We start from the raw sequence: 27,649 nt of genomic DNA, 5'->3' as shown, positions 1-27,649 counted from the left end.
CGTGATGTTTCCTCCCTTATAACTTTTTCATTGTAGTTGACATTGATTAGACCGTTATAGGTCAGCATTTGTGAATGCAGATCTGCAAAGGAAATTCAATGTTCACGCTCTGGTGCATGCATCAGCATGCTCGACCTGGCAGGCGAGTCTCTGCATGTAGTTATGTGTGTATACTCGAATTACATTGGTCAGAAAAGTGGGGAGGATCCTGCAGCGAGTAGACTGCAGGAGTACTGTTCAGCCTTCAGCCTTGTACTATAGTTCATTACGGAGTACTCGATGTTCTTGTATTTTTTTTGGTAGGCTGTGTTCTTGTGAGCAAACATTAAAAATGCATGACGTGCTGTTAGAAGAGGAGCAAATCAAGTTCAGGCGTGTCGGCAGCGTGGGCTAAACATTTTACGCACTTTCAACTTTACGCATGCTCTACTTTGCCGCTTTCACGTTTCTAGTTGTGTTTTACGGCTGAGTGTCATGTCGCGCTGACGAAGCGACTGTCGGTTTCGATAGCAGACAGATAAGGAGCATGTGAAGTGAGCTGGTCGGGCTCAGAAATGGAGGAGGCACCTGAAGCACACACGGAGACCAAAAACACAGACGGTTGTTTCCACAGGACCTTCTCAGCCCTGACCGTGGACGATGTGTATGAAATAGCCAAACTGATCGGCACCGAGGTGGAGAAACTTATCGACGGCTGCGGCAAAGAGAGCGTCGTGGGTCTGGTGCCCAAAATAGTGAAAGTACTCGAGCTGCTGGAGAGCTTCGCGTCGAGGAACAATGCTCACAAACTGAGGGAAGAGGAGCTGCTCAAGACCTTCGAGACATTACAGCTGCAGCAGCAGAAGAAACGTGCGGGGAAGGAGATCGACGAGGGCGGCGATAAAAATGAAATACGGGTGAGAGACATGGGAGCTTTTAATCCTCCCAGCAGTTTGTAAACAACCTATAAATGCCCATGCTTTTTGCTCTCAGTGCGCGTGTTATACAACCGTTTACAGTGTGGTGTACCGCGAGCTCTTCAGCCGCAGTAACGGCTGCATTCTGTGTCGTCACAACCAGTGAACTAACGTTTGACAGGCAGCGGAGCCACTAGCTAGCTACACTATGTCGCTACCGACACCTCCTAAAATGTAGCGAAGGACATTAAAGGCTGTGCTTTTTTACTTACTTACTGTATAACTGTCTGGGCATGTTTTCTGGTATTATTAGCATTGCTGTGTTTTGGCTGTCAGTTAACCGTAATTAACGTTAATTACCATTAATCCGCTAACCTGAAATACCAGCCCTCCCGTTACGTGTTGTCAAGGTAACCGCGGAATGATGGCTGGGGGGGGGGGTTAGCTAACTGAACGGTTTAAGATGGGGACATTTATTTGTTTACATTCATATATAGTTTTCAAACTGTAAAAAATATATTTATATATTTTTTTTCCAACTGCGTATATGTGACATATCGTCACCCTGTTAAAATAATCCCCTAATCATTTTTTCAAGTTTTGCAGGAAACACAAAAAACTTCACCAAAAGTGTAACATATGACATTTATTGATCATTTCACTCAAAAAGGATGTAACAAAGGATGGCTATTGGCATAGTAATAACACTGTGTGTAAATTATGTAACTTAAGAGAAATAAATGACTTAGGCAATTTTTGAACATGCCTTTGTGACTTAAGCAAGATATGGTAACACTTTATTTTGAAGGTGTCTACATAAGAGTCACACAAGCCTGTCAGAAACATGACATGACAAGTATCATGAGCATTAATGTTACTTCAAAGTGTCATTAATGTTCATGAGACATCCTATGTCATGTTTATGACACGCTCATGTCACTCTTATGTAGACACCTTAGAGTAAAGTGTTACCAATATTAGTGTCAACAATAAAACACTGATAAACTAAAGTGATAACTAAACAATCTCCCTCTAGCTCTTCTTTGCTGGGTTCTTATCTGATGCCTATGAATGTGGCAAATTGTCAAAGAAGTGATGATCTTAAAGGGGTAAAATCTCATGATCTGATCAACTGAGGATGTAGGCGATTTTACCATAGGTGGCCAGCGTCATGAGGAGATGATTTAGGCAAAAAAAAATATTTGGGCGATTATTTTAACAGTGTGACGATATACACCAGATGGTGCATGTAAACTTTAATTCAACACAATATTGATTTTAGCTAGCTTTAGTACCATTATGAGTAGTGTGTCATGTTGGCTAACAGCTAGCAACAAGCAAGCCTGCTAATCACCAGTACTACTTTTGGGAATATGTTAGGGAGCAAGTTAACAGAAGATTAATTTGGTGTTATTTATCAATGTTAAAGTAGACTAGTCATGCTTTAAATATAAATAAATGAAAAAAAGAGTTTGATATAGCTTTAACCATTTTTATCACATATGTTTGGACTACCAGCAGAACAAAGTGGGGCTCTAGATAGTGTAATTAGTTTATGCCAATTCAGTTAACAGAAACTTTGAATTGGAATTTGATCCAAAGCAAGATATCATGGGTTAATAGGGCCTCAGTTGCTCACTTTTGCCCTGGGGCCCAGAAGTAGGTTAATCCAGCCATGTGCATGTTCCACACAGCCTAATATCTAAAACCTAATTCTGCAAAGTAAACAACCACAGGATGTCAAATATGGCAGTCTATTTTTCAACAAACTTGAAATGGAATCCCAGTATAAAGTGTCACAAAAAGTGTGAAATTCATGCAGTTTGAACTGTAACTCGTGGGACATAAAAATACATAGAGTAAAATGCTACTGTGACATATAATGTTACAGTACAGCCAGAAATAAGTTGGTTTTGCACTGCATAACTGTGTGATATAATTTATTAATACACTAAAGAACTTCAATGTTGTGAAACTTTCTGACAACCAGTCTTGAGTGTTTTTCTTTAAGGGAAAGCAACTATTTGCACTATGGAAGTCCTAACAAAATTTTGTTCTGTGCTAACCTACATTGTTACCTCTGCTAACCTACAACCTACATAACCTACCTGTTGCCAGTTGTCCATCCTATGTGCTTCACCAGCACTATGTCAAATGTTTTACACTTTATTCTGTAGTGCAGTGTAAACAGGAAAGTGCTGTTATAATCATTGCTCAGAAAGTAAATTAAAATGTGTGGTTCTCAGAAGTTGCAATATCTTTAGAGAATTCCCCAAAAAACATCTGTGATGACTTCACAAAATGACACGCCCGCTTTGACACAACTCAATCTGCTGAAGCCAAATTCCTACATGCTCAAGAGATAAGAGCACAAAGGACAGTTGCATCATATTTTGCTATGACTTTACAGTCTGTCTCCCATCTTCTCAAGCAGGAGCTGCAGCAGAAGGAGGAGCAGTGGAGGAGGAGGTGTGAGGAGCTTCAGACCCAGGTGCAGCAGCTCCAGGAGGACAGGGAGGAGCTGCAGAGCAGGCTGAAGGGCAGCCATGCACAGGAAGGTGTGTCCCAGGATTTGAACGTTAAATGTAAAATGTGCCCGGGGATATCTGGACTGTTTTTGCTAAATGACAAATCTTCATCCTGAACACAGCATTTCACTGTTCTATGCTAAATCTTTATAATACTCACATAACAGTTTAAATCACACCCCAATAAACGGAAGTGTTACCACATTCACGTTTCATAACGCCTGAGGGATTCATGGGGATTTCTTCCCCATGTATCTGTTTAAATATCTGTTTATACCTCATTGCTTGAGAATTAGATTTTAATTAAGTGTGAATGTCCTAATGCTCCCAAGAGCACTACTCATCCAGGGTTACTCTTTCATTTGGTTATGTAATTTTCCTACTACAGTTAAAATATGCAAATTCTCATAACTGTACTTTCCATGAAAATGCTTCCCCACTCATGGCTGTGCAGATTCAGTGCAGTTTGTTAGCAGTCATATGAACTGTGACTGAAAGCAGTCAAACTGGTCATTCCAATGTTTATAGTGCAGGTATTTTGTGGGGTGAAGCAGAAGTTGTCACAGGTAGGAGAGGACACAGAAGAGGGCTGTGTTTGCCCTGCAAACATGATGATGCACTGAAAGAAACTAAAATTAAAAGGGAAAAGGGTTTTTTTTTAATGTTTTTTCTGAATCAGAAAATCATTTTCACTTCAATATTTTGTAAGAAAAACATCCGCTTTGTCAATTGGCAAAGTGAAACAGAAAAATATCATTACTTCTTATCTTGTTTTCATAATGTTCAGTATGCATTGGAGTATGGGTGGAGTCGCTTTAATGACTTGTTTTCTTGTACTGACAGGAAAAACATAATGTCTTCATACTGAAGTGATCTATTTGAAAAGAGGCCATATGGCAGAGGAATGTGATAAATGTGACTGCTGTTAGGCTCCCATGCTTCATGCAGTGGATGTGAAGCTCCAGTGTGCTGCAGATTCTTTCAGTTTATGGACTAGAACTTAATTTTATGGTATTATATAAAGTATGTGGTTTAAACGACACACCTTAGGCTTGACTCAGCACCAGTATGTCTAAAAGGTTAGTTTATCCAAATCATAAAACAAACAAAAACATTCTTGCCCTAAGTGATAACTGCCTTTGCAATAGTTTTGGCTTTTGTTTGCTCAGGTTTGGGCATATCCATGTCACATATTTCTCTCCCCACTATAGTACAATAGAGTCAATCATATGTTACTTGTGGTATCTTTGGATTCAAGAAATGCGTCTGACAAGCTCAACAATAACATTCTTTCCATACATAAGTCGCTAATAGATAATCCACAGACCTTGTTTTGAATCATTTTACTTTTCCTGTGAAAAAATAGTTGTTCACTGTGACTTCTGTAGTTTTCTGGCACAAAATAGTTTTCTTTTCACTGCTGTAAGCACTGAAAGAAATTCTGTTTACCTCCTTATGCTGTGACGGTAGAGTAGTCTTAGAGATGTTTTTCTCTAAACCAGGGCTTATGATTTTGGTTAGTCAGTATTCCCTGTCACTTCACACACTTTGTTTAAAGTAGTTAGCAGACAATAAGAACCTGTAATGTTTAGATATCTTCTGTTGCATGTCAATTATTGCATTTTCTTGAAGCGAAGAGGTCTTGATTTAGCTTCTTGTAAATGCGTCATGCCGCTCTGTATGTGACAACTGAAGCAAGTAATGACCAGCTTTGAAACTGCAGCAGCACAGATTAGTAAAATGGCTTTAATAACCATTAATTAACGGTATAATGTGTATAATGATACACTACCTATTCTAAACCCGAATTAGTGTTCAGTTGATCCTTTCTCTAAATGTATCAAAATTCATAGCTAGCAGTGTTTAAATGGTTTCACAAAAAGGATCTACTTTCAGGGCCACTGTTTCCTTAAGCTGACCCTTAATGTTTGTGTGTCCGTGTCCAGACCGTGTCCAGCGACAGGAGAGAGAGGTGATGTTAAAGCTGAAGGAAGTGGTAGACAAGCAGAGAGATGAGCTGCGGGCAAAAGTCCAGGAGATAACCACCATCTCCAGAGAGGCGGAGGCGGTAAGGAAACATTTAAATTGTTTATGACAATTCTTCTGCATATGCTCACATTCATGGACAGCAACCCTCAACTCTTTTTTCAAACATTTTTATCATTTACGTGAATATAGAATATCTGATGTCAGATGGTGGATACTGGGTTTCTAGCCTGAAGAAAATGTAGAGAGAATGATGTCATTCTTCCTATAACACTTGGACACATGAACACATTTGTAATATTTATGGCTTTGGCCTCAAAAGTCGGTGCCTTCTCATAGAAACAATAGTGTTTCATATAAGATTATATGTAATATTTGTTTCACAGTGATGTATCACATGCAGCATCAAAAGGGAAGTTACATTGTTAGTGTAGTAAACTTCACTAACAAACATGCTGGAAGCCCAAATGTGTGTCAGAGAAAGGGGGAAGATTGCAGAGATTATCCACGTAGTTACTGATTGAGGATTAAACTGCACTTAAAACAAGTCTGGGCAAAGTTTTCACCCCCACAGAGCCAATGTGTGTGTGTTTGCACGTGTCTGTGTGTGTGTGTTAAGGGATGTGTGACACGTGATTTAAATAGCAGCCGTAACTGGGTGTGTGTGTTTGTGTGTGTGTGTGTGTGGGCGTGTGTTTGTTAATGCTTTGCTTTTTGCCCCTGGTCATTTGACCAGAGTCTGAAAACAGCTCATGGTCAACTAAACTAGTTTCACTGTTTTCTCAAATGGATGCCTAGAATGTTTTTCATCCTTGAAATGAATGCTACACTTGTGCGGTTTCATTCCTTGCCCTCTCCGTCCCCCAGACCTTTGGTCCAACTCCCATGGAGACATTTTCACCCCACGCTGAGTTGCAGATCTTTTTGCTTCAGCCTCAGCTTGTTGATTTTGGGTTTAATTATATTTATACCTGCTGGGAAAAATGGAATCTGTTTGTTTGATTTTAAACCTGTTTAGGTCTGCTTTCCGCTGTTTCATGATAAATAATTGTAGTTAATATAAAGTCTAGACGGATTTCAGAAAAAAGGCCTTCTATAAGAAGTGAGGAGCATTTATAGGTACAAGTCGGGAACCGGCCTACTTTACATATTTCAAGGGTGCTGAGTCCAAAAAAAATGGTTCCCAAGCGAAATTTTGAGTTTTTGACCTTCTCATTTGTATATCAAATGGCCACCAAATTGCCCATCTTGCACAGTCATTGGACCATTTCCCCTTAGTTTTTTTGCAAGTAGGCAATCAAGATGAGGAAATTAAGTTTCTGAATCTATAGCCTAGGGTCAGAGCAAGGATATAGTGGAGGCTCAGTGTCTTTTTTATGTGTATATATATATATATATATATATATATATATATATATATATATATATATATATATATATATATATATATATATATATATGCAAAATACCAACTGGAACTCAACTCAACTCAACTCAACTCAACTTTATTTGTAAAGCACTTTAAAACAACAACAGCCGCAACAAAGTGCTGTACATAAACAAACAGAACAAGAGACAATAAAATAAATAAAACAGGAAATAAACACTAAAATAAATAGATTTATTGCTTTTTAAAAGACAATTTAAAAAACAATAAATAAAAGCAAACCATAAAACACTAAAACAAGAGCAGAGTCTCATGCGTGGTTAAAAGCCAAGGAATAAAAATAGGTTTTAAGATGACTTATATATATATATATGCAAAATACCAACTGGAACTCAACTCAACTCAACTCAACTCAACTTTATTTGTAAAGCACTTTAAAACAACAACAGCCGCAACAAAGTGCTGTACATAAACAAACAGAACAAGAGACAATAAAATAAATAAAACAGGAAATAAACACTAAAATAAATAGATTTATTGCTTTTTAAAAGACAATTTAAAAAACAATAAATAAAAGCAAACCATAAAACACTAAAACAAGAGCAGAGTCTCATGCGTGGTTAAAAGCCAAGGAATAAAAATAGGTTTTAAGATGACTTTTAAAAATGGACAGTGAGGAGGCTTGTCTGATGTGTAAAGGTAGCTCATTCCAAAGTCTGGGGGCTGCAACAGAAAAAGCTCTGTCCCCTCTGAGCTTCCGTTTTGACCTGGGTACCTCCAGGAGCAGCAGATCAGCTGACCTGAGGCACCGAGCAGGAGAGTAGGGGTGGAGGAGCTCAGAGAGGTACAGTGGGGCGAGACCATTTAAAGATTTAAAAACAAATAAAAGAATCTTAAAATGGACTCTAAAATGCACAGGCAGCCAGTGGAGGGAGGCCAGGATGGGAGTTATGTGCTCCCTCTTACGAACTCCAGTTAGGAGGCGAGCAGCCGCGTTTTGCACTAACTGGAGCCGTGCGAGGGAGGACTGGCTGACTCCAAGGTAAAGTGAGTTGCAGTAATCCAGCCGAGATGTAACGAAGGCGTGGATTACCGTTTCAAAGTGCTTGTGTGTGAGAAAAGGCTTCACCTTAGCCAGCTGCCTGATATGAAAAAAGCTTGACCTCACAGCAGCGCTAATCTGACGATCTAATTTAAAATCACTGTCCATCTTAAAACCTAAATTTGACACAGTTGGTCTTATAAAATCTGCCAGAGGGCCCAAGTCAAAAGGAGGGGTCACACAAGAGCCACTAGGGCCAAACACTATCACTTCTGTTTTCTTCTCATTAAAATTTAAAAAGTTCAAGGCCATCCAGGCCTTGATGTCTTTGAGACATGACAGGAGCGGTGTGAGGGAGAAAGCATCTTTTTTCTTCAGTGGCACATAGATCTGACTGTCGTCAGCGTAGCAATGGAAAGGGATGCCGTGCTTTCTCAAGATGGAGCCCAAAGGCAGTAAATACAAAGAAAAAAGCAGGGGGCCTAAAATCGACCCCTGTGGAACCCCATACAGCAGTGGAGCGGGGCTGGACTCCGAGGTACCAAGGCTTACAGTTAAACTTCTGTCGGTCAGATATGACTTGAACCACTCTAGCGCAGTACCACCGATGCCCACTAGGTGGCGTAACCGAGCCACTAGGATGCTATGGTCCACGGTGTCAAACGCTGCAGTCAGGTCCAACAGAACAAGAATTACATGGTCACCGGAGTCATTAGCCAGGAGGATGTCGTTAAAAACTCTGAGTAGAGCTGACTCTGTGCTATGCATAGTTTTAAAACCAGATTGAAACACCTCCAGGACACCATGTACATCAAGAAAAGACTGTAACTGACCGTATACAACCTTCTCCAAGACCTTAGAGATAAAGGGCAGCTTGGAGATAGGCCTAAAATTGGCCAGCACGCTGCGATCTAGGCCAGGTTTCTTAAGTAGGGGCTGCACCACTGCATGTTTAAAACCTCGAGGAACACGACCAGTAGACAGACTACTGTTGATTACATTTAATACAGACTGCCCTATACTGGGGAAAACCTCTTTGAAGAAACGTGGGGAGACAGCATCACAGGGAGAACCTGATGGCTTAATATGGCCAACCAGGTCCTCTAGAAAAGACAGAGACACTGGCTCAAAACCATCAAAAGCTGCAGAACAAGGAGCAGTGACTGAGGGGTCAGATGCAGGAGCAGAGATGAGAGCCCTAGCAGTAGCAACCTTGTCAATAAAAAAGTGCAGGAAGTTATTACACATTTCAGGAGATGTCTCCAAGCTGACAGGCTGTGGAGCATTTAGAACAGAGTCAATGGTTTTGAATAAGACACGCGGGTTGTGGTGGTTGGTCTCAATGATGTTTGCCAGGTATTCTCTTTTAGTCTTTTTAACGGTTGTCTGGTAGCGGCGCCAACAGTCTTTAAGGATATGGAAGGAAACCTGCAGCTTGTCCTTCTTCCACTTCCGTTCAGCTCTGCGGCACTCCCGCCTAGCTTCACGGGTTCTGTCGTTAAACCAGGGCTCAGATTTAGCTTTAGGCTGCACAGTTTTTAATGGAGCCACAGAGTCCAGTATGGTCCTGCAGGAGGAGTGAAACCAGGAGCTGAGCTCCTCAGTGTCAGCAGAGACAGGAGGCACACAGAGCTGGTCAAAAGCCACAGAGAAATGACCGGCAGTGCAAGAGTTAAAAATCCGACGTTTCTGAACAAGAGCGCCGGATTTAAATTCAGCACAGGAAAAAGCGACTTCAAACAGTACAGGCAAATGGTCAGAAAACACATCGTCACAGATCTCCAAGTTAGACACAGATAAACCATGAGAAAGGACGAGGTCTAAAGTGTGTCCATGCTCATGTGTGGGACCAGACACACACTGCACCAAATTAAAAGAGTCAATAAGGCTCAGGAAGTCCTTCACCAGCGGCTTTTCAGGACAGCACACGTGAATATTAAAATCCCCAAGGAAAAGGGCACAGTCACATTTAAAAGTGATTGATTGACTATTTATGTCGGCCTTAAAAAATGACACAAATAATGCGTAATTTCACCTTAAAAGTTGGTATTTTGCATATATACAAATATACATAAAAAAGACACTAAGCCTCCACTATATTCTTGCTCTGACCCTAGAGTATAGATCTAGAAACTTAATTTCCTCATCTTTGATTGCCTACTCACAAAAAAACCTTTTTGAGCAAGATGGGCAATTTGGCCGCCATTTTGATATGCAAATGAGAAGGTCAAAAACTCAAAATTTCGCTTGGGAACCATTTTTTTGGGATTCAGCACCCTTGAAATAAGTGAAGTAAGCCGGTTCCTGACTTCCTGACGTACCGATAAATGCTCCTCACTTTCACTTTTTGGACTATTCTGTCTAGACTAATATGGGTGTGTGTGTGTGTGCGTGTGTGTGTGTGTGCAGCTCCAGGAGCAGTTGGAGCGCTTCATGAAGATGAATGCGGAGCTGCGACACAAGCAGAACGTGATGCAGGCCCAGCTGAAGAGCACCGTGGAGAGGAAGGCCGACATGGAGGCCGACCTGAAGGAGAAAAACAAAGAGATAGAAAACCTCCAAACACTGCTGGACAAAGCCAACAGCAACGGACCCGTATGCATGACTCGTTTATATGCTTAATTCATGTTTGCTTTATTTCATGTCCAAAAAAGTGCATCAATCTCTTTCTCACCCGTCAACCCTTTAAGTGCCAGTTTGTTTACATAATTCTACTGTTGCTTTGAAAAAAAACCAGCACAAAAATGTAATTATTTACTGCAGTGCTCCATGATACAACAGCAATAACCCAAGTAGAAACATATTTTCTCCACAGGCATGAGGAACATGAGGAAATGGCTCAATTTGGTAGTAAATACTTAAAACTACAATTTTGAAGCTGGGGCTCCAGATGAAAAGCGTGATATAATAGAATGCATTATTTCTATTATGTATTATTATTTTAACTTATTCTTTTGATGATGAAAATGTTCTAGACAAGAGCTAAAGATTTTAAAAGTAAATGTACAGCTTGCACGCAAACCAAAGCAAAGTATCAGCATGTCTTTCCTCCTCTAACAAGCCCCACACGTTATCGCTGTCTCCAGTTTGAAGTAGTTTTATAGTCTGGGTGACCTGATCTCTCTCTGTTCTCCTATCAGTCTAGTCCAAGTCAAACACTTCGTGAGTCCAAGAAAAAGTTGAAAGCCGACCAAAAGGATCCTGATCAGCCGTGCTTCACCAAGAAGGAGGTGCGTGACATAATTTTCGAGAGGAACGAGCTTAAAACCAACCTGTTCCTGGTGCAGGAGGAGCTCAACTACTATCAGAGGTGGGTCTGCTGTGTGTGTTTTGTTTTGCCATCCTACTGAGAAAAAGTTGAATGTGTGCTGAAGTTACAGATTTTTGCAAATCGAGGTCAGTTTAAATGCAGATACATTGCGTGTTGGGTATGTAGGTCATATAGTTTCCTGGCAACACGTAAATGAAAATGACTGAGTGTGTGTTTCTGCAGGGAGATCCTGAATGAGGAGAGGTGTCCAGGTTTTCTTTTAGAAGCGGTCCGCTCTGCCATCCACAAGAAGAGAAAGCTCATTAAGGCAAAGATGCTCGGGATTCCTTTGAAAGATTGCAGCAGCAGGTATCTCTCACACACGCAAAACACATCATCATGTCCAGAAATAAACATCCTGTTTGTAGATTTTTCACTGTTGTCATATGTTGTCGTATGTGCTGTGTGTGAGTCTGAGTGTGTGCTTGTGTGCGTGCGTGTCTATGTGCATGTGTGTGTTCATACAGATGTGTATGTGGGGATGGGAGGGGTGGGTTTTGTCATTTTATTGTCTGTTTTTACTCAGATTTTTTGTAAAGCACTTTGTGTTACATTTCTATGTATGAAAAGCGCTATATAAATAAAGTTTGATTGATTGTTTTCATTCTCTTCCCAGTGACGAGGAGGACAGGAGTTCTCTGTTTGGGCAGACAGAAGTAGACGGCCCTGTGGCCAACAGCACCGACAAACCAGCTGAGTCACGCATTCAAAACCTGTGAGTACAACTTGGACCTTCACTGCTACACTGAACTGCTCTGACATGAAACCACAATGCTGCTCTGCAGAAAGCCAGAGATGATGTCCTCATTTGTTTAGATCTCTCACCGGGGTTTTTGGTAGTGAGGGTTTGGTATTTTTGTTGCACCACCTGTCCCCTTTAATTTTCTCTAAGAAAATAATTTAATTTTCTTGCTTGCAATGCTTTACAGTGTTGATTAGTCAAAGGAAAAAGGACTGAAATTAACTTTTTTTTTTATTTAACCTTTATTTAACCAGGGAATATCCCATTGAGATTAAGAACCTCTTTTTCAAGGGAGCCCTGGCCAAGAGGCAGCAAACACAGAATACAGTTACATATTTACATAACATACAGACCTTAAACACGTCATGAGAAACAAGTGCATGTTATGGCATTGGCCTCAATAACTCTTAGTTTGGATTTAAAAGTGCTCAAAGAAACAAATTCAGTTAATTTCCATTCTTTCTGGCGCATATTCCATGCATAAGGTGCAGAGTAAACAAATACCCTTTTACCCAACTCCTCACGAGCAGAAGGGACAGAAAGCAACAATTGATCTTGTGAACGAAGAGAATAAGATCCTGCATTTCTCACAGTAATTAAGCTGCAAATGTATGAAGGCAGCAGTCCCAATATTGCCTTATAAATGAAAGTATACCAATGACTAGCCCTTCGAGTGGCCAGAGCGGGCCATCCTACCCGAGAGTATTAACCATGAAAAGAGAAAAATAATATTTTTATGCAGATATTTTTGTCCTCTAAGGAGAGCAGAACACATTGTCCAGGGGTTAAATCTGTCCTCTCAGATAAATGCACATGCCAAGATAGAGAATGTTAATGTGGTTCAACATAAGAAGCAATGGGACGGCGATTTACCAGGAGCTCAGACTCGCAGGGAAACTTTGCAACTTTGGGAAAATACCTTTAAGTCTGTGTGAGGGGAATCCTCCTGACTGAGAATCTGATTGAGTGAAGAATGTGTTTGACAACTCCTGTCTGGTCAGGATTGAAAATACAGCTTGGTGCGTGTGTTAAAGGGCTTTTTGGCTTTAATAGACAGTCAAATTTATCTATTCATCTACTAATGATGTGAAATTAAATAAGATTTTTTATTTATTTTATTTTATTTTTAACTTCTTAAGTGTCCTTTTTCTATTCTGTGTTTTTTTTCTATTTTTGTTTTTATTTATGCTACCTCAGTATTTTATTCTATTGTATTTTATTGTATTTCTATTGTACTTGAATACCGGACTGCTGTGACAACCGAATTTCCCTTCGGGGATGAATAAAGTAATCTATCTATCTATCTATCTATCTATCTATCTATCTATCTATCTATCTATCTCTCTATCTCTCTATCTATCTATCTATCTATCTATCTATCTATCTATCTATCTATCTATCTATCTAAAAGAATATTTTTCTTTGCCCAGAATCTCCAAATAGAAACAATTCCACAGCATATATGAAAACGTATTAAATAAATTATAACAACAGAAGCATTTTTGCATGATAACTCTTATTAAATGCAAAACAAGAGCAGTAAGCTAACACAGCAGGCATCATCTGTGAATCAGAGCTTTGGTTTCATCTCCCTCCCTGCTGACGCTGTCGCTGACATCTTTGTCAATCCTGAACTATATTTAGCTGTAATCCCTGACTACAGATCTGACCTCAGGCCTGTCTTTTCTTCTCTGTCGGCTGCAGCTTTGGCTTCCTGACGCGGTCGGGCAGCGGCCGGAGCCCCACCCACATGAGCAACTCCGCCTCCAGCTGGGAGATCATCGGAGACTCAGAGGCCACTGATGAGACGGGGCAGGGACCGTCGCCCTGAGCCTGTGAGACACCCTACTGCCCTTAGTCACAACTTCTTCCTCAGCTTTGAACAGAAAATGTGGTTGTGGCTCTGAAAAAAACAGCATGAGGACATTTGAACGCAACCCAAGTGTGTTTAATACGAAAGCACTATGTGAGTGTGGGAAGAGACTATTTTAAACCAACTTTTTTGCCTCATTTCGATCACAACTACTTTCATTTCCCCTTTTGTTAATTTCACTCTTGCCCCCTTACTTCTCCATAGAAGTTATAAAAAAGTATATTTAGTATATTACCATATTTATGGTACAGTGTATCGCAATAATAAGAGGGATACTATTTAACTCACCACAAATAGAGACTTCCTTTTGTATCAGTCAAGTATCAGGTTATCCTTATCCATTATAAGGGAAGTGGAAAAATGGGTAATTATACTTAAATATTTATATAGAATCAAACATCTTTAACATAAACCAAAGACATTACAGAGGTATATTTTTCTGAAATCAAACTGCATATGGAATACAGTATTTCAACTTCACTCAGATAAATAATAGGTGTTATATCTGACAAAGTTCACCTCTGTTCCACAAGGGGGCGCTGGTTTATTTTATTACTAACAATCAAGATTTTACCACAAATCTATGATATAACTTTGACCTCAGAATGGGGATTTTTAAGCTGTGTGTATGTGTGTACTCATGTATATTTCATGATTTGAAGCACTTTTATGCTCAAGGACAAAAAAGAGAGTTGTAGTCAAAATAGCAGACACTTCCAGCAGTGAGTGCATTTTAACCAGATTACGCCTTAATTTACCACTTGTATTGTTAAAGTGACAGTTCACCCCAAACTAAAAAATACATGTTTTTTTCTCTTATTCAACATAATCCACAGACCTTGTTATGAGCAGTTTCAAGTAGAAATGTACTTTCTTGTGTTGTGCTGTGGATTATTTTGAATAACAGGGTCATGTTTTCTGAAAAAGAGACATGTTCAGTTTTTTAAGTGGATTTTTTTAGCCCTTTGGGCACAACAAGTTGAGTGTCATTTAGTTTCATTATAATGGGGGGAAGGCATTTCTACAGCAGATATCTCCAAAACGTGTTAACTGATACCAAAAAATCTAGATTTATTGATAGAACTACAGGTAAAATAAAAAACATTGGAGTGAATTGTCCGTTTAAAATCATATATACAGTCATGGAAAAAAATATTAGACCACCCTTTTTCTTCAATTTCTTGTTCATTTCAATGCCTCCTACAGCTACATTTGTTTGGACACGTATTATGATAACAACATAAAAATAGCTCATAAGAGTTTGATTTAAGAGCTGACATCTAGCCATTTTCCATGTTTTTTTTTGATAATAACCAAAATCATTATACAGAAAACCATGGAAAATGGCTAGATATCATTTGTCCAAACAAATGTACATTTTATTGTACCAGACATTAAAATGAGCAATAACATGAAGAAAACAAGGGTGGTCTAATCATTTTTCCATGACTGTATACTTTTATTTTAGTCATTGAACAAGAGTCAAAGCCTTTGGCTGGTGTGTGTTTGATGCTGGTGCCATAAATGTTCAGTATGTGTGGAAGCACAAGTATTCTGGCTGGTGTACCAGCGTCTGCAGACTGGTTCACTTTGAAAGGAAACCCTGAGCTTCCTTGTGAAAAATACTTCTGTTTTGTTTCCACCACCATTAGCTGACACGTTACCATAAAGTAACTACATTTAATCTGTCTGACCCCTCTGTCCCCTCTAAATGTCTGACTGTGACAATGACAGACCAGTGAAGAGACAATGAATGACCTTTCAATCAGATCAGATGTTTTCTGAAAATACTGTGTTCACAATTTATTTTTGTAAGCATGTTTTTGCTGACAAAACAGATTTAAGATGTCAACTGTCATGTAAGTGAATATTACTGATGAAATGTGGATATGGATTTTCTGTGACACTGAGATTTCAATCCATTAAACAGAATTCTGTATAAAATTGAAACGATCTCCCTGCATTTCTTCCCCTGATTCAAGAAAAAAAATCACAGTACCAATTTAAACAAGAAAATTTCCTCTGGGGAAATTCTGAAAGAGCCACGGGGGCTACTGCCGATGTGTGTACACTATGATGAGATTCTTCAGAGATTTCAAACTATGCCCTTTAACCTCAAAATGTGTGTGTGTGTGTGTGTGTGTGTGAAATGTGTATCTGGAGGAGTGTGCGCGCTTTTGCGCGCATTTATGTGTGTGTGTAGCGAAAATCGCATAGTTACGTGTGAATGTGTGTGTGTGTGTGTGTGTGTGTAATTAAAATCACATAAAGTTACCTGTGTGTGTGTGTGTTTGTGTTTGAAGCATATGTATGCATGTGTGAGGAGTGTGCGCGCTTACGCACGTGTGTGTGTGTATCTGTAACTAATCACAGCAAAGATCAAAGGCAATCAGATCAAAGCAATCAACAGAATTAACTGTCACCTGTGCCAGCAGAGGTGGACAGACTGGAATTTCCGGCCTCGAACAGAAAGCATTTTTGGCAAAACCATAATACCTATCATTGATCCGACTTCACTTTGAGCGTCCTGAGTTCTTCCTGAACGTCCACATATGTTTTTTTTTTAAGAAAAATGAAAAAATAGCTTTGTTAGAGCGATCTAAAAAAACGGTTACATCTCCCTTTTTCAGAAATCTTCCTGCGTCTCCTGCGGAGAAGTAGACGTTTAAAAATCTCCAATTATTATTCTTTTTCGCTAATTTGTTTTCGGCCGTCCCATTCATTTCAATGCAAAATTTTGGGCAGCTTTTCGAGACTTACGTCGCGAAAAATTCATACTGTAGAAAAAAGTAATAGCACACCGATCCCAGTCAAACCGCACGTTTTGATATATAATTTGTCCTGCAACTCTTCAAGTTGTAGGACTAGTAGCGGGACATAATTGCGTCCGGAAGAGGAAGAAGAAGAAATCCACAGTATAACAGTAGTGCTCGGGGCTTCGCCCCGAGGCCCTAAAAATGGCATTATGCCTAAATGTTACTACTATTAAATAAAAACTCTTTTTCACAGGAGCTCAAAGTGATCATGTGATCATCTTTGTGCGTCCTTACAAGGCGTTCTTCATCATGTCCTAGAAGACAAGTCAACAATAGATTTCTGGGAAAAAGGTGAACATCAGGGGTGTGTTTGCATTTGTATGTGCCCCTTCAGTGTGTGCGACGAGTTTTCTGTTTTCTGTGTTAGTGTTCGACCATCTTTAAAAAGCTCTGTGTCTGGCTGAATAGAAGGAAGCCAAAAACCTTGGCGTAACTCTTGACAACCAACTGTCCCTCTCAACAAACATCACCGCCACTACCAGATCTTGCAGATTCTTGCTGCATAACATCAGGAGAATCCGCCCGTTTCTCACTCAGAAGGCAGCTCAGGTCCTGGTCCAGGCACTGGTCATCTCACGCCTGGACTACTGCAACTCCCTCATGGCAGGTCTGACTGTCAAAGCCATCCGACCTCTACAACTCATCCAGAATGCAGCTGCTCGATTGGTCTTCAATCTTCCCGAATTTTCACACACAACACCCCAGTCTCTCGCCTGGCCTGGGAACGCCTCGGGGTCCCCCAGGAGGAGCTGGACGTTGTGGCTGGGGAGAGGGGCGCCTGGAATGCCCTGCTTAGCCTGCTGCCCCCGCGACCCAGCCCCGGATAAGCGGACGAGAATGGATGGATGGAACACCCCTCCTCCGCTCCCTCCACTGGCTACCGGTGGCTGCGCGGATACGCTTCAAGACTCTAGCTCTGGCGTACTCTGCTGCCAACGGTTCAGGTCCTACTTACATCCAGGACCTTGTCAAACTCTACACCCCTGCCCGTCCTCTACGCTCTGCATCAGCCAAACAGCTGGCGACTCCCACCCTGCGTGGGTCAACTCGCCTCAAAACCACTTCCAGACTTTTCTCTGTCTTGGCTCGCAAATGGTGGAACGAGCTCCCTACTGACATCAGGACCTCAGACAGCCTGTACACCTTCCGCCGCAGGCTGAAGACCTATCTCTTCCAACAATACCTCGGTTAAGTCATGGTCACCTAACAGATATATTAAAAAAAAAAAAAAGCTCCTATTCTTTTCTCTTCTTTTCTTCTATAACATATAGCACTCCTTTAGCGATGACAGTTAGCTCTTAAAGTTATGTACTTACTTGATTCCTATGGCCTATGTCTAGTACCATCAGGTTGAATGCACTTATTGTAAGTCGCTTTGGACAAAAGCGTCTGCTAAATGACATGTAATGTAATGTAATGTAATGTAAAAGGAAGTGGCTCTGACTTTCCCAGGAAATGGGAAGAGGAAACCTGGAGGCTTCGACCTCTCTGGCTGCAGTGGGGCCACAAGACGACTCACAGGAGAGAAAGAAGGGGAGAAAGAAGGAGGGAAGGGTGGAGGGCTGACAGAAAGAGAGATACTGCATCTTTTTGTGCTCCCCCGGACTGGAAGGAGAACAAGTTGAGAGTAAAGTCAGGAACAGATTGGACAGAAAGAGACAGAAAGATATTTAGTCCTGGGTTTTAGTTTGGGACTTTGTGTGGAGATGAAGCTTCTCCTCAGAGCCCTGAGTGCTCTGCTCTGCTGCTCGCTGTCCTCCTCACAAACACTGGATCCTGCTGGAAGGAACGTCTGCCACAATATCAGGTACAACTTCACTTTCAGTCACACCTGTTGTCCTCCTACTGTTTTTACATCCCTAGATTAGAAAACACATTATTAGTACCATTTGTGGCTGTTGTAAGCTGCTGGATAGCTTCTTGGTCTGAATACAGGTTTTTTTTCTTTTTTTTCTTTTCCTTTTAATTATTTTTTTTCAGACAATTGATAGCATTTGTAGTTAGTTTTAAGTTTTAGATTTGTCAGGCTGATTTGATTATTGTCTCTACATTCAGGGACCCCTCCACCCTGGTCTGTTGCACTGGATGGCGTCAAGAGGGAAAAGAGTGTACCATACGTGAGCTGAATTATTCATTTATTTGTCCTATTTAACTGGCAATCTTCAGGAGTTATCCTTTTACTGCCGCCATATTTGCTTTGTTTTCCTTGTGTCTCATTCACTGGTATGCTTTGTGTGTGTGTGTGTGTGTGTGTGTGTGTGTGTGTGTGTGTGTGTGTTTAGCTGTGTGTGAGGGTCAGCAGGCCTGCCTGAAGGAAGAGCTCTGTGTGTATCCTGGAGTGTGTCGCTGCCCACCTGGCTACTACGGAGCTCACTGTAAAACACGTGAGTCACTCACAATAAACAACAGGAGATGTTTACCATCTATTAATTGACATGTCTGTTAATCCTTTGGGCCTTTGTAGTGTAAATTTACTACCTCTTTAAGTGAGAAAAATGAACCAAAGATCAAGTCAAAAATTCCTTTTAGTTTTCTGTATTTTCAGAAATCAAATACACTGGCTAAATACAGCGGAGGAGACAGCGAGTGGGTCCAATAAAAAAGACTGCTGCAAAATAATGGGTTTCTCTGATGGGCCAGTTGGGCCAGCCTTTATAAAATGCCCACATGCATGCTCTCGTGAATGAGCCTTTTGTGTTACTTGTTATTTTACACATTCCAATATCTTATATGTAATGGCTGTCTAATGTTAAACTTCCTTCCTTCTATTGTGCACCACTCTGAGAACTGGCTAAGTCCATAGTTCTGAACATCTTAGACGCCCCTTTCCAGTAAAGACAGAACCCCACATTTTGTCCCTCAGCTATGACACAAACAAAGCAATCAATCTTAATTCCAACATATAGAAAAATTTAGCTGATCAGATACCACACCTTATTGTTTAAAAGAAACCAGCTGGGAATTTTATAGGGGAAATGTTGCTTTGGTTGAACCTCAACAACTCGTAAGAATTTGAATTGTGATATGGGGCCCCAACTTGACATTTTTGTGAGTGTTCACAAGCCAGAAAGATTTTGGAGCCACTGGTTTAATCTTCAAAAATACATTTTAATTTAAAAATGTATCGTAGAGTCATGGAAAAAAATATTAGACGACCTTGTTTTCTCCTTGCTTTCTTGTTCATTTTAATGCCTGGTACAACTAAAGGTACATTTTTTTGTACAACTATAATGATAACAACAAAAATAGCTCATAAAAATATAAATTAAGAGCTGATATCTACACATTGTCCATGGTTTTCTTGATAATGATTTTGGTTATTATCAAGAAAACCATGGAAAATGGCTAGAGTTATCATTATATGTGTCCAAACAAATGTACCTTCAGTTGTACCAGGCATTAAAATGAACTGTAGATTTGTATTAAAAATCTGAAAAATAATCTTTAACTTGAGTTAAAAAACTGCTTTCAAAGGATGCACAGTGTGAGCTTTGAACCACATCAATAGTTGAACAGACCTAACTAGCTCAACTCATAAACAAACATGACTCTACTCCTAGTTGCTACCCTTTGATTTATTTGAAAAAGTTTTGCACCTTTTAACCCATTAACACTGTCATTCTAAGCTCTGTGGTAATAAACTGTTTTCATGAAACCAAACCCAGAAGATAGTCAATAAACATATAAAGATGAATGTGAAATTGCTTTAAACCTTTGGAATGTTTTTTTTTCTTCAAACAAAGACAGATGTATAATTTAAGCAGATACAACAAAACATGCTTTGGAAAATAATTGCCAGTATGCAATTTGAGAATTTGCAGGTGAAAACATGCAAAACCTTCATTATGGTCCCTTTAATTTTCTTCTCTATGACGCGTCAATGTTTATTACAGTATACACAGAGGGCTTTGAGTATACACCTTCAACTCAAGAATAAAGAAAAACCATTGATATTTTTTCTTTATTCTTTATATTTTCAACATTGTAGATTCATACTGAAGACATCAAAACTATGAGCCCAAGAACTAATATGTGGAATTTCTAGCCTTCTTAATGTGTTGAAAACCATCAAAGTGGCTACTTTGAAGAATCTAAAATATAAAACATATTCTGGTTTTGGTTTGTTCCATCATAGTTTTGATGTCTTTAATATGAATCTACAATGTAGAAAATATCATTAAAAAAAATTATATACTTGGAATGAGAAGTTGTGTCCAAACTTTTGACTGGTACTGTATGTTCACTGTACTCTGAAATAGATGGTGAGTCAGCATTCATTCACAGGAGTTTTTGTTGGCTGTGGTGATGTAATTGCATGACTCCATGTCCTTTTTTTCCAGCTGTAACAGCAGCTGCCCCGCCCTGCAGTTTGGCCTCAACTGTTCCTCCGTCTGCGACTGTGGTGAGGGGAACGGCTGTGATCCTGTCACTGGTGTCTGCCCCAACAGTACGTCCATCCATCCATCCATCCATCCATCCATCCATCCATCCATCCAACCAACCAACCAACCATCCATCCATCCATCCATCCATCCATCCATCCATCCATCCATCCATCATCCATCCATCCATCCATCCATCCATCCATCCATCCATCCATCCATCCATCCATCCATCCATCCATCCAACCATCCATCCATCCATCCATCCATCCATCCATCCATCCATCCATCCAACCAACCCTCCATCCATCCATCCATCCATCCATCATCAATCCATCCATCATCAATCCATCCATCCATCCATCCATCCATCATCCGTCCATCCATCCATCCATCATCCGTCCAGCCATCATCCGTCCATCCCACATGAGCAACCCCGCCTCCAGCTGGGAGATCATCGGAGACTCAGAGGCCACTGATGAGACGGGGCAGGGACCATCGCCCTGAGCCCGTGAGACACCCTTCTGCCCTCAGTCACCACTTCTTCCTCAGCTTGGAACAGCTCTGTTCCACAAGAGGGCGCTGGTTAATTTTATTACTAACAATCAAGATTTTACCACAAATCTATGATATAACTTTGACCTCAGAAGGGGGATTTTTAAGCCATGTGTGTGTGTGTACTCATGTATATTTCATGATTTGAAGCACTTTTATGCTCAAGGACAAAAGTTGTAGTCAAAATAGCAGACACTTCCAGCAGTGAGTACATTTTAACCCGATTAAGCCTTAATTTACCACTTGTATTGTTAAAGTGACAGTTCACCCCAAAATAAAAAATACATGTTTTTTCTCTTATTCAACAAAATCCACAGACCTTGTTATGAGCAGTTTCAAGTAGAAATGTACTTTCTGGTGTTGTGCTGTGGATTATTTTGAATAACAGGGTCATGTTTTCTAAAAAAGAGACATGTTCAGTTTTTTAAATTGATTTTTTTTAGCGCTTTCAGCACAACAAGTTGAGTGTCATTTAGTTTCATTATAATGGGGAGAAGGCAGACATTTCTACAGCAGATATCTCCAAAACTTGTTAACTGATACCAAAACAATCTAGATTTATTGATAGCACTACAGGTAAGATAAAAAATATTGGAAACTGTCCCTTTAAAATCATATGTACAGTCATGGAAAAAAATATTAGAATACGAACTGTAGATGGTCCAGGATGTTCGATATAGAGGCTATCATATGTCTACTTAAAACTCTCTCCATGCACTTGCCTAAAATAGAGGTGAGTGCAATGGGCCTAAAATCTTTTAATTCTGAAGCACCTGGCTTTTTAGGAATGGGCACAATGTTAGATGTTTTCCAAATTTTAGGTACTGTACCCAAGTCAAGCAGGAGCTGAAATAGCTTAGTCATAACTCCTTTTAATTGCATAGTGCAATCTTTTAACACTCTGCCTCTAAGGCCATCAGGCCCTGGGGTCTTATTGGGTTTTATACATGCCAGACTTGAGGCAATTTCATGCTCTGTGAGTGTCACTGAAACATACTGTGGAATAGAGTTAGACACTTCATCTCGCTCAGTACAAAAATTGTTCTTATCAAATCGGCTATAAAATACATTTAATTCATTAGCCCAGGATGGAGAGAGGTGGGTCACAAGGGCATGTTTTTGCTTTGTTTCCCTCCCCATCATTTGATTTAAACCTTCCCATGCGCTTTTAGCACTACCAGAGTAGAAATGTTTCTCTACTTTTTCCTTTTACTCTGTTTTTTCTCTTTTTTAATTTAGCTCTTAGTTCACATCTCTTCTCTTTAACAAGTTCTGTGTTTCCGTTAACAAAGGCAAGTTTGTTCTGATTTATACAGTTCTTTAAGTCACTGGTTACCCATAATTTGTTATTCGGATATATTCTAACTGTTTTTGTACGGATTATGTTACTTTCACAGAACATTATATAGGATGTGATAGTGTCTGTCAATTCATGTGGGTTATCACAAAAGTCAAAGAAGATCTGCCAGTCTGTGTCCTCCAGACAGTCTCTAAGTTCCTCCTTACAATCATCTGACCACATCTATATATCCTTATGCACTGGCTTTTCCCGTTTCAGCTTCGCCCTGTAGCATGGGAGCAGGTGTATGACGTTATGGTCAGACTTTCCCAGGGCAGGACTACAGGTGGATTTATAGGCATCGGGTAAATTGCCATAGCACTATGGCAATTTTTCTTGATAATAACCAAATCATTATACAGAAAACCATGGAAAATGGCTAGATATCATTTGTCCAAACAAATGTACCTTTTATTGTACCAGGCATTAAAATGAGCAATAACATGAAGAAAACAAGGGTGGTCTAATCATTTTTCCATGACTGTATACTTTTATTTTAGTCATTGAACAAGAGTCAAAGCCTTTGGCTGGTGTGTGTTTGATGCTGGTGCCATAAATGTTCAGTATGTGTGGAAGCACAAGTATTCTGGCTGGTGTACCAGCGTCTGCAGACTGGTTCACTTTGAAAGGAAACCCTGAGCTTCCTTGTGAAAAAGACTTTTGTTTTGTTTCCACCACCATTAGCTGACACGTTACCATAAAGTAACTACATTTAATCTGTCTGACCCCTCTGTCCCCTCTAAATGGACAATGACAGACCAGTGAAGAGACAATGAATGACCTTTCAATCAGATCAGATGTTTTCTGAAAATACTGTGCTCACAATTTATTTTTGTAAGCATGTTTTTGCTGACAAAACAGATTTAAGATGTCAACTGTCATGTAAGTGAATATTGCTGATGAAATGTGTCCAAAACTATTCAAATGTGGATATGGATTTTCTGTGACACTGAGATTTCAATCCATTAAACAGAATTCTGTATAAAATTGAAACGATCTCTCTGCATTTCTTCCCCTGATTCAAGAAAAAAAAAAAAATCACAGTTCCAATTAAAAAATGGCATTATGCCTAAATGTTATTACTATTAAATAAAAACTAATTTTCACAGGAGCTCAAAGTGATCATGTGATCATCTTTGTGCCTCCTTACAAGGCGTTCTTCATCATGTCCTGGACGACAAGTCAACAATAGATTTCTGGGAAAAAGGTGAACATCAGGGGTGTGTTTGCATTTGTATGTGCCCCTCCAGTGTGTGCGGCGAGTTTTCTGTGTTAGTGTTCGACCATCTTTAAAAAGCTCTGTGTCTGGCTGAATAGAAGGAAGTGGCTCTGACTTCCCCAGGAAATGGGAAGAGGAAACCTGGAGGCTTCGACCTCTCTGGCTGCAGTGGAGCCACAAGACGACTCACAGGAGAGAAAGAAGGGGAGAAAGAAGGAGGGAAGGGTGGAGGGCTGACAGAAAGAGAGATACTGCATCTTTTTGTGCTCCCCCGGACTGGAAGGAGAACAAGTTGAGAGTAAAGTCAGGAACAGATTGGACAGAAAGAGACAGAAAGAGATTTAGTCCTGGGTTTTAGTTTGGGACTTTGTGTGGAGATGAAGCTTCTCCTCAGAGCCCTGAGTGCTCTGCTCTGCTGCTCGCTGTCCTCCTCACAAACACTGGATCCTGCTGGAAGGAACGTCTGCCACAATATCAGGTACAACTTCACTTTCAGTCACACCTGTTGTCTTCCTACTGTTTTTACATCACTACATTAGAAAACACATTATTAGTACTATTTGTGGCTGTTGTAAGCTGCTGGATAGCTTCTTGGTCTGAATACAGGTTTTTTCGAAATTATCTTTTCCTTTTAATTATTTTTTCAGACAATTGATAGCATTTGTAGTTAGTTTTAAGTTTTAGATTTGTCAGGCTGATTTGATTATTGTCTCTATATTCAGGGACCCCTCCACCCTGGTCTGTTGCACTGGATGGCGTCAAGAGGGAAAAGAGTGTACCATACGTGAGCTGAATTAATCATTTATTTGTCCTATTTAACTGGCAATCTTCAGGAGTTATCCTTTTACTGCCGCCATATTTGCTTTGTTTTCCTTGTGTCTCATTCACTGGTATGCTTTGTGTGTATGTGTGTGTGTGTGTGTGTGTGTGTGTGTTTAGCTGTGTGTGAGGGTCAGCAGGCCTGCCTGAAGGAAGAGCTCTGTGTGTATCCTGGAGTGTGTCGCTGCCCACCTGGCTACTACGGAGCTCACTGTAAAACACGTGAGTCACTCACAATAAACAACAGGAGATGTTTACCATCTATTAATCGACATGTCTGTTAATCCTTTGGGCCTTATTGTTTAAAAGAAACCAGCTGGGAATTTTATAGGGGAAATGTTGCTTTGGTTGAACCTTTAACAACTCGTAAACATTTGAATTGTGATATGGGGCCCCAACTCGACATTTTTGTGAGTGTTCACAAGCCAAAAAGATTTTGGAGCCACTGGTTTAGTCTTCAAAAATACATTTTATTTTAAAAATATATCATAGAGTCATGGAAAAAAATATTAGACCCCCTTGTCTTCTCCTTGCTTTCTTGTTCATTTTAATGCCTGGTACAACTAAAGGTACATTTTTTGTACAAATATAATGATAACAACAAAAATAGCTCATAAAACTTTAAATTAAGAGCAGATATCTAGACATTTCCGATGGTTTTCTTGATAATGATTTTGGTTATTATCAAGAAAACCATGGAAAATGGCTAGATATCAGCTCTTAAATTAAACTCTTATGAGCTATATTTGTTATTATCATTATATTTGTCCAAACAAATGTACCTTCAGTTGTACCAGGCAATAAAATGAACAAGAAATTGAAGAAAATATGGTCTAATATTTTTTTCCATGTATGTTTGTATTAAAAATCTGAAAAATAACCTTTAACTATAGCGACCAAGTGGATTGGAGTTTAAAAAGTGCAATATTTCTATGATAATCATAAAACAGAAACAATGAAGTCAGTGGCGGTCCCCGTGTCAAATTAATAATAAAATGATCAATTTATAACGATGAATGATGGAACAATTCTTACCTATTTTTTTGTTCAAACAATATCTCATTGTACACAAAATGAACCCAGATTGTGTACATTGTATAATAGTACAAATGTTGAATTGTGCAATAAAAACTTGTATATATATATATCTATATATATTTAAAAAAAAAAGATAATTCTCACTGTACTGCACTTAAAATAAAAAAAAGTAATTATGCACAAAAATGAGAAATGCCATTGTCGTACAAAAATAATTGTTATAGTTGGTAAGTCTGTTTCAGTCAATGTATTTGTATCTCCCAAATATACTTAAATTAGATTTTAAAAAATAAAAAAAAAGGATTTGAATGCTTAAATATCATCTTTGGCGTTTTTTAATGTGCCCCTCTGATTAAATACGGGCCCCTGCTTGGCCCCCACAGTAAAACTGATCTAGAACCGCCACTGAATGAAGTTGAGCCCAAATCCCTCATATTTGTAGTGATGTACAGTAATTGAGTACTTAGTTACATCATAGAGTGGTTACACATGGTTATGTACAGTGTTAAATGTATTCCCTGTGTGTGTTTGCTTGTTACCAGGCTGTCCTCCTGAGTTCTGGGCTTCAGACTGTCGTCAGGTGTGTCCGTGCTTCCCGCACGGCCGCTGTCACCCTGTCACCGGTGAGTGCACCTGCAACGCCAACCGCTGGGGTCCGTTGTGCCAGAACGCCTGCAAGTGCACCCGGCACGGCCACTGCCACCCCGTCTATGGAAACTGCACCTGCGACGAGGGCTGGTGGACGCCAAACTGCATCAAGCCGTGTCAGTGCGTCAGCGCAGGGTCCGTGGGCCCCGGCTGCGACCAGGCAACGGGCCGGTGTCAGTGCCTCAGGGGCAACTGGGGGCTGAAATGCCCCGTCTCTTGCAACTGCTACCTGTCGCAGTGTAATCAGCGTACTGGAGTGTGTGAGTGTGAGGCGGGCTGGTGGGGACCCAGCTGTGACCGCCGGTGTAACTGTGACCTCACACACAGCAGCTGTAACCCGGCCAACGGGCAGTGCTTGTGCCACCCGGGTTACCAGGGTAACTACTGCAACCAGCCCTGTGAAGGAGGGCAGTATGGCAGCGGCTGTACAATGAGGTTAGTGTCAGTAGATACCAACATGGTCACACAGAAATCCGTGAAATAGCCACGGATTCGCTTAACTCAAAATCCGTGGAATAGCCACGGAATCACTCAAATTTCCGTGAAACTGACATGGATTTCGCTACAATGCAAGTTAATGACAGTCATATCCCGTGGCTATTCCGACATACAAAGTGATTATGTACATTCACTGAGTGAATATTTAGAAAACAAAACATATATTTCTCACTAGAAATGTGATCAAAATCCATTTTTATACAGAAACTAAGTCAAAATATTGATTCTTTCACAAAAAATTAGAGAACTTTTCCGCCATGTTTTTTGTTCTGACCGCCGGGACCTTGAAAGTCACGTGACTTGGAACAAACCAATAGGAAAAAATATCCATGGAATAGCCACGGGATATGACTGTCATTAACTTGCATTGTAGCGAAATCTGTGTCAGTTTCACAGAAATTTGAGAAATTTTGAGTTAAGCAAATCCGTGGCTATTTCACGGATTCCTGTGAGACCATGTTGGTAGATACATTTATTTATTTAACCCTTGTGTAGTCTTAACATTCTGCATACAGTTTCATTAAATTACAACCCCCCAAATCTTATTTCACATAAAGAAAACATCCTCTCG

The 27,649-nt window shown here is 40.1% G+C and overlaps 3 protein-coding genes across 4 annotated transcripts in view; all 3 read left to right on the top strand.

The window, feature by feature from the left end:
- The first annotated feature begins 142 nt into the window (after positions 1 to 142).
- Positions 143 to 14,307, top strand: rilp (Rab interacting lysosomal protein). 2 transcript variants are annotated; one of them, XM_059330905.1, is made up of 8 exons: positions 143 to 896; positions 3,328 to 3,454; positions 5,371 to 5,492; positions 10,249 to 10,434; positions 10,980 to 11,149; positions 11,333 to 11,458; positions 11,766 to 11,864; positions 13,596 to 14,307. In XM_059330905.1, exons 1-8 carry the CDS (start codon positions 555 to 557, stop codon positions 13,720 to 13,722), a joined length of 1,299 nt encoding a protein of 432 aa, XP_059186888.1. In that variant the 5' UTR covers positions 143 to 554; the 3' UTR covers positions 13,723 to 14,307. The 2 variants fall into 2 exon arrangements, with proteins under 2 accessions (XP_059186888.1, XP_059186889.1); XM_059330906.1 differs by having other exon boundaries at positions 146 to 896; positions 3,331 to 3,454.
- A 3,870-nt stretch (positions 14,308 to 18,177) lies between these two features.
- On the top strand, positions 18,178 to 21,469 carry LOC131970737 (protein delta homolog 2-like). Its single transcript, XM_059332157.1, has 5 exons — positions 18,178 to 18,387; positions 18,636 to 18,697; positions 18,863 to 18,964; positions 20,921 to 21,043; positions 21,369 to 21,469. Exons 1-5 carry the CDS (start codon positions 18,287 to 18,289, stop codon positions 21,467 to 21,469), a joined length of 489 nt encoding a protein of 162 aa, XP_059188140.1. The 5' UTR covers positions 18,178 to 18,286.
- Positions 21,470 to 24,310: 2,841 nt separating this feature from the next.
- The window catches only part of scarf1 (scavenger receptor class F, member 1), a 9,417-nt gene continuing 6,078 nt past the window's right edge, over positions 24,311 to 27,649 (top strand). Inside the window, exons 1-4 of the mRNA XM_059330900.1 lie at positions 24,311 to 24,553; positions 24,798 to 24,859; positions 25,015 to 25,116; positions 26,475 to 27,015. Coding sequence (XP_059186883.1) covers positions 24,453 to 24,553; positions 24,798 to 24,859; positions 25,015 to 25,116; positions 26,475 to 27,015 — 806 coding nt within the window. The 5' untranslated portion in view covers positions 24,311 to 24,452. The remainder of the gene's footprint in view (positions 24,554 to 24,797; positions 24,860 to 25,014; positions 25,117 to 26,474; positions 27,016 to 27,649) is intronic.

The sequence above is a fragment of the Centropristis striata genome, chromosome 4 (genome assembly GCF_030273125.1).
Source record: "Centropristis striata isolate RG_2023a ecotype Rhode Island chromosome 4, C.striata_1.0, whole genome shotgun sequence".
In the NCBI taxonomy this organism is placed as follows: domain Eukaryota; kingdom Metazoa; phylum Chordata; class Actinopteri; order Perciformes; family Serranidae; genus Centropristis; species Centropristis striata.
Note: the sequence above shows the minus strand (reverse complement) of the source record. Positions and strands in the feature narration are given on the sequence as shown.